Source organism: Lucilia cuprina, chromosome 2 (assembly GCF_022045245.1).
Source record: "Lucilia cuprina isolate Lc7/37 chromosome 2, ASM2204524v1, whole genome shotgun sequence".
Taxonomy (NCBI): Eukaryota; Metazoa; Arthropoda; class Insecta; order Diptera; family Calliphoridae; genus Lucilia; species Lucilia cuprina.
The window spans coordinates 19,100,163-19,107,661 of record NC_060950.1 but is presented as its reverse complement, the minus strand read 5'-3'; the positions used below and the strand labels follow the sequence as shown (position 1 = coordinate 19,107,661).

At 31.8% G+C, this 7,499-nt stretch overlaps 3 protein-coding genes across 3 annotated transcripts in view; 2 read left to right on the top strand and 1 right to left on the bottom strand.

Moving 5' to 3' along the window:
• LOC124419404 (ryncolin-4-like) overlaps window positions 1-886 on the top strand; it is a 1,739-nt gene extending 853 nt beyond the window's left edge. The window contains exon 3 of the mRNA XM_046948637.1: window positions 871-886. Coding sequence (XP_046804593.1) covers window positions 871-886 — 16 coding nt within the window. The remainder of the gene's footprint in view (window positions 1-870) is intronic.
• A 259-nt stretch (window positions 887-1,145) lies between these two features.
• On the bottom strand, window positions 1,146-1,948 carry LOC111686736. Its single transcript, XM_046956688.1, has 5 exons — window positions 1,865-1,948; window positions 1,690-1,802; window positions 1,475-1,594; window positions 1,353-1,411; window positions 1,146-1,290 (listed from the first exon to the last, which is right to left on the bottom strand). Exons 1-5 carry the CDS (start codon window positions 1,910-1,912, stop codon window positions 1,199-1,201), a joined length of 432 nt encoding a protein of 143 aa, XP_046812644.1. The 5' UTR covers window positions 1,913-1,948; the 3' UTR covers window positions 1,146-1,198.
• A 3,906-nt stretch (window positions 1,949-5,854) lies between these two features.
• Window positions 5,855-7,075, top strand: LOC111686734 (lysosomal aspartic protease-like). Its single transcript, XM_023449114.2, has one exon. It carries the CDS (start codon window positions 5,872-5,874, stop codon window positions 7,003-7,005), a length of 1,134 nt encoding a protein of 377 aa, XP_023304882.2. The 5' UTR covers window positions 5,855-5,871; the 3' UTR covers window positions 7,006-7,075.
• Window positions 7,076-7,499: the final 424 nt, after the last annotated feature.

The following is a 7,499-nucleotide window of genomic DNA, read 5'->3' as shown; positions in this document are numbered from 1 at the left end:
AGGGGCGATGGTAGACCGTTCTCAAGTCTACCCTGTGGATGAAAAAGACCACCGTGGGATAAGGCCGACACGGCAGGTGCTCACGTTAAAACTCTCGACAGTCTGTACACACAGACAGACGTACAGACATGGACATGGCTAAATCGACTCCGCTATCTATAAGGATCCAGAATATATATACTTTATAGGGTCGGAAAATTATATTATAGAAATTACAAACGGAATGACAAATTTATATATACCCTTCTCACGAAGGTGAAGGGTATAAAAACCAAATGCATCTCCACACGCACATGTACATATTTATCCAATTCACAGTGTTGTTGTTGCTTTTTTAGCGAAGCATGAAAAAAATGTGGCTTTTTTGGTGAAATATTCAGAGGTTGTCTCAGATTTTTGCTCATATCTCCGTTATTTATAGACCGATATTGTTGATTTTAAATAGCGATCTTCTCGAAAGCATGTCTAACTGAATTATTGAAGATTCGGATCTCGCCGATATCTGGGGACCTCAAAAACTGATTTCAACAGACAGACAGACGGACAGACAGACGGACCTGGCTTAATCTACTCCGCTATCTATAAGGATCCAGAATGTATATACTATATAGGATCGGAAAATAATATTATAGAAATTACAAACGGAATGACAAACTTATATATACCCTTCTCATGAAGGTGAAGGGTATAAAAAACAATAACAAAATGTTTTGTGCATGCGAAAGATCAAAAATTGTTTTTTGTTGTATTGTATTTGTCTGTAAAAAAAAAACACAAAAATCACTCAGAAAAGACTCAAAAAAGACTATAATATGATTCGAAATAACTCTAAAACTATCAGTAAAGCGTTTCATTATTGACTCAAAAAAGATTAAAAAATGAGTAAGAACTGATCAAAAGTGGGTCTCATAAAGGACTCGTTTAGAAGAATAGCGGGTAGGGTACCATTTCCCCCGACCAATGTATCATATAGGATCAGAGAATGATCGCATGCATGATAATTTTAATGGTGCAGAAGATTTATAAATGACTCAAATGTGATCAAAAATTTCAAAAAAATGCTAACTGGGACACTGAAAAGACTAAAAATAAGAACTATAATATGATTTTAAAATAGTAGACTACTACTTCGAGAATGACCCCAGTGGTAGGTTATAAATGAAAAAGAATTAATTTGTTGGTGGGTACACTATTACACTTACATTTCCTGCGATTTTTTAACTGCATTCAACTCATCCAGTAGGATTGAATATTTAGCTTTTATTTCCGATATTGACTTTATAAAAGCATCTATAAACAAGGAAAACAAATCTTTAAAAATCATATAAATATCAGCCATAATAACTACATACTCTGTAAAACTTCATATTGCTCCGTGTTATACTTAACCTCTTGATGACTAGATCTATCACTAAAAAAGAAGATTTTTTTATAAAAAAAAATCATGTTCAATTAGTTTTATGTATATAGTTACTTCTGAGAAGCGTTATCCAAACGATTATTTAAATCATCTAAAGATTTTATAACATAACCAAAATTTTGAAAAACTTGCAAAAACTTGCTGTCTATAGAATTGCAATTGTTGCTCGGGTTTCTGAAAAGAAGAAAATTTAAAGCTGTCTTAGATATTCAAGATATAGGAGATTAAGTATAAAAGTTATATCGGTTAATTCGAAATTAGACACTCACTTTTCACTTAAAACATCTAAGCGAACTTTAATTGTATCAACAGATTTTTTTACACTTTCCATTTGCACAAAAAAGTTCAAATACATTTCTTCTATGTCACGCAATTCTGAATTCTGTATAAAAATAATAATAATACAGTATTTACAAAATAAAAAAATATGTTTAAATTACATACAACACTTATTATTGAAAATAAAATAATTATTAGAAATTTTAAATACATGATTAAGACTGTTAATCACGTTTGGGGGGATTTTTAAGACTAAAACTTTGTTTTATTTTTCTTGTGAATAATTTCTGATTGTATTCAACGATGATAGCAGGAGAGCGTATAAGTTAGAGGTCATTTAAAATAGCTAATATTATTAAGAGATTTTTGAGTATTAAATTGAATTAAGAGTAAAAATCTCATATGGGTGAGTATTTTCTATACAAAATTTCGCAAAGAACAGTAAAGCAGAAACAACTTTTGTTTATTAAATTTCTAAACGTCTGATCCGAAGTATTAGAGTTATTATTTATCAAGTAAGAAATTATAGTCGGGCGAAACCGACCATATAATACCCTACACCTGTTAAAAAAAGTAAAATGTGATTAAATTTTTATAAAAAGGAAAAACAGTTAAGTTGAATTGTACTTTGCCTTAGATATACATACTAAAGCCGTTTACCTTTCATACGGGCTAGGGTCATATGACGACCTATTAATATGGACTTCGTGAGAGTCATAAAGTCTGGTTTTTGCAGCTTTTTGTCGAGATATGAGTATATTAAACATAATTATGAACTTATAAGCCCTATTCGGCGGGTTCAGTTGTATGGGGGCTAGGTGAAATAATGGACCGATGTAAACCATTTTCAAAAGGCTTCTTCTATGGTATCATAAAAGATAATGTGCTAAATTTCATTGAATTATCTTCAGAATTGCGACCTGTAGTTTGATTACAAAGTTTAAAAGTCCTATTTGGGGGTTCAGTTGTATGGAAGCTAGGTGAAATATTGGACCGTTGTTAACCATTTTCAATAGGCTTCGTCTACGGCACCGTAAAAGATCATGTGCCAAATTTATTGAATTTTTTATTTATTGAATGACTGATGTAAACCATTTTCAAATGGCTTCGTCTATGGTATCATAAAATATAATGTGCCAAATTTTATTGAATTATCTCCAAAATTGCGACCAGTAGTTTAATTACAAAGTTTACAAGCAATATTGGGGGATCAGTTGTATGGGGGTTAGGTGAAATAATGGACAATATAAGATCATGAATCAAATTTCATTGAATTACCTTTAAAATTGCGACCTGTAGTTTGATTACAAGGTTTACATGGACGAAGAGACAGACAGACAGACAGACAGACAGACAGGCGGACGGACAGATCGACATGGCTAAATCGACTCAGAAAATGATTCTAAGCCGCTTTTTATACTTTAAGGTAGGTATAGGACCAATATTATTGTGCGTTACAAACATCAGCACAAACCCAATATACCGTCCCCATTAAAGTGGTGTAGGGTATAAAAATAGACCTATGAGAGCTCAAATATGGACGGATACGTTTTCATCTGATTTCAAAGACTTTTATATATTTACAGATCGATATCGTATAATTCCAAATTATAGGCATTTGAAAATTAAAATACAATCATTTGTTCCGCATTTTTTTAAATTTATGACGAAATAGACCGAATTACTTTGCTAGACCCGAACGAACTTATATGTTATATATTGAGTATCTAATGTTATATATTAAGTATCTATATATCTCGAACAATGTTAAATTTTTTCCACATTTTGATCCACATTTCTCTTGGGTTGGAAAAATATCTTGCAGATAAATTGCTTTGGTATTTTAAATATGTTGAAATTTTGATTTAAATAGACAAATTAGGAAGGCGTAGGCGACAATTTCTTGTCTGTTTTTGGCACGAAAGCGTCCACGAAAAAAAGAGATAGGGAGATAAGCCTAAAATTAAAATGGGCAACATCGGTAAACGATTTCACATAGCCCCCTTACAAATGTACAAATGTATCGTTAAAAAATTTAAAAATTCATAAATTCGTTGTTTATAAAGCAAATGCCAAATGTTTATAAAGCAATTTAGCATAAGTCAGTTTTTTTACTTCCGAAATTAAATTCTGAATTATGACGGACCATAATTGGCAGTAAATATAAGGTATTCTTTAAAAAATTACTATAATGCTGATTACTGGCTTCAAAATAATTATATGGCTATAAAATTCGACACAAACCAGTTTCGTATGACCCCAAATATCTCTACGAAATTTTGTTGGGATCGGCCCTTATTTAACCCTACCCCTAATATAAGGAAATTATTTTAACGCTTATTGCTGGCTTAAAAATCCAAGTGTAACAAATTTCAACATAAACATGATTTGTATGAACCAAAATCGTTCTTCAAAATTTTTAAGTAATCGGTCCATAATTGACCCTACCCCCAAATAAGGGCCACTGTAGAAATGACTATAACGCCGACTTCAGAATAACTATATGGCGACGAAATTCGGCATAAGAGGCAGTGATTTCCATTCGCGACTAATCACCTGGTTGGCTCTATATCGTCTCTCGTCACGGATCTACTCTTTGTAGACGAACCCCCAGGCTATGAATCCTTCATAACAGATCCCATCTTGATGTATTGCAATTCAAGTGATACCAATACCTCTAGTAGGCCGGGACTATAAATTGGTGTTTACAGTCTACTGCCTGGCTTAGTCCTTGCATATAAGTATATTGAAAAAAAGTCTAACAAGAGAACCACATAATCTGGTACTACGGGTGGCCAGTTGCCCGCAAGACTATGTCCTGGCTGGTCAGTTGGTTAAGGTTCCTTCGGGATCCACGTAGTGGCTGTGGTTAAAACCAAAATTCGCGGGAAGAGTGAGTTGCGGTTAAAGGATTGATGTAAGGTAAAGTCAATATTTCGGGATAAGTTCGGTGCTGTTGCCGAATTAACAGATACCCCACAGAGGAGTGACTGTGGGACTAAGCGTTGGAAATGAGTTGGTTTTAATTGTATATGGTATGGGATGAATGTGAGGTGCGGCGGTCCTACCCCACCCGTCTGTCTATAATAAATGTGTCCTATGTTTTTCTCTTATGAATGTGTCGGATAAATGAGTTGGTTGCTGGGTTGTCTGATGATGGTTGATACCATTGAATTTTCCTTCCTTGTCCAGATATGTTCAGAGTATACTCTGTTCATATCAGAATTACCACAGTGTGCTGCTGTGAGTAAGAACAAAGTCTCGGCTTATTTGATTTGTAAACGGAAGTGATGTTTTACATCTAAGCAACGGGGCAGCTATGATCGGAGGTTAGATAGCTCACGTCCACAATTCACTTAAAAACATTACCAAAGGATAAAATTCGGAAGAAATATAATTCTTACAAAAATACATTCATTCACCAAATTTTATTAGAATTGCTATCAAGCTTTCTACTATCAGAGATTAAAATATATACTATTTTCAAAGAAATATTTCTTGGTGCATATTTTTCACATTTTTATTGCATATTTTCCCATTTTATAGTGAATATTATAAGCGCATATTTTTAATGCATGTAAATCCTTGCCCTGATAATGACAAGCTTCTATATTTACAAATTAATCATGAAATTGATATTGAAGGTTGATTAATATTTTAAATAAAGTTTCATAGCATCGTAAACACGACTCGATATGTGCTACCATCTGGCCCCTATTCTATTCTGAAATAATAATCGCTTTCAGTTAAAACAAATAACTGGAAATAAATTTGCCTTAATTATTCTATGAGCATATTGTTTACAAAGACAAATACTAAGTAATAATAAATGTATACACATTCAAAGAAATTGTTTAAATAATTATTTTTCGTGGTGTTTCATTTATTTAAACAATTCAAAACAGTTGGCAAAATATTGTATATGTCTGGTAATATAAAATTTTAGAATTTTAGAAAGATGTTTAAATTTTGGTATAAATATGAAAAATTTTGCAATTTATCGAATAGTATAACGATTTTTTTTTTGCTGAAAAAATAATATACATATATATATATATATATATATATATATATATATATATATATATAATATATATATTATATATATATATATATATATATTATATATATATATATATAATATATATATATATATATATATATATTTTGAAATGTTACAACAATTTGCAGTTTTTGTACTGTTAGTGGCGGCAGTTAGCGGTGATTTGATACATGTACCAATTCTTAGACATGATAATTTTACCAAGACTAGCAGTGATATTTTGGCTGAAATATCTACTCTACGCACAAGATACAATTTACTACAACAGAGTGATGTGCATAAGGAACAATTAAGCAATTCTTATAATATGGAATACTATGGACGCATTTATATTGGTACACCTGCACAAAATTTTATAGTTCTTTTCGATACTGGTTCATCGAATTTGTGGGTGCCTTCTAGTCGTTGTACGGAAATTGCTTGCAGAAGGCATCATAAATATAATCATAATCTATCCAGTACTTATGTAAAGGACGGTAGACCGATAGCTATTCAATATGGATCTGGTAGTATGAGTGGTTATCTATCTCAGGATGTTGTTACTTTGGATAGATTAAAAATTAAACATCAAGTTTTTGCTGAGGCCATGAATGAACCCGGTAATAGTTTTACTTATGCTAATTTTGATGGCATCTTTGGTATGGCCTACAGGTGTTTGGCTGAAGATGGTGTTGTGCCTCCTTTCAATAATATGTTCGCTCAAGGTTTAGTTGATCGTGATGTCTTCTCATTCTATTTGAGGCGTGGTGGTTCTGCTGTTCAGGGTGGAGAATTGATATTGGGTGGTGTTGATCCCAGTCTATTTGTAGGTAAAATCACCTACGTACCCGTCTCTCGAGAATGTTATTGGCAATTTAAAGTTAACTCTATTTCAATCAATGGCCATCGTATTTGCGATAATTGTCAAGCTATTGCCGATACTGGCACCAGTTTAATTGTTTGTCCGAAAGCAGCTTATGAAACTTTAAATAGGCAAATTGGTGCTACTTACGATAGTTCAGATGGCAATTATTATGTGAACTGCGCTAGCATTGATTCTTTGCCCATTGTTAAGTTTAATATTGGCGGTACCGTTTTCAATTTGGGACCTCATGCCTATATTATTAATCTCGGGGGCAGTTGCATGTCTAGTTTTACCACTATGGGTACAGATTTTTGGATTTTAGGTGATGTATTCATAGGACGTTATTATACCGTTTTTGATTTTGGAAGAAATCGTGTTGGGTTTGCTCCTGTTGCTTAAGAAGTAGTTGAAGTTGAAAATTTATATTTATCACTAATTACTAAAAAATTTAATATTAATAAAATGTATGATAAAGTTCGTAAATCATTTTTAAATTTTAATTTTTCCTGAAAAAAATTTTTTAATAACCAAGTAATTAAACCTCATATATATAAACTTAAAAACTCCATTAATTAATTTACAAATTAATTTAAACATTATTTTACTAATTTAAAGTTTTATAATATTTTTTCCTACTCCATTGTTATCAACATCACTTTCAGTTATCTGAGACAAAAATCTTCAACTTATTTTTTCTATGTCTAAAGACTTTTTTATGAAATATTTTCTTATCATTAATTTAGTTGTCGATTTTGGTAATTGAATTTTTCAAAGCAAAAAAGTAAATTGTGAAAAAATCTAAAAAAAATCGAAAGAGTTTGCGAAGAGAAGAAATTAAATACTTACAGAGTGTTTTGTCTACCACAATTCTAATTCAAAACAGCTGTGGATTA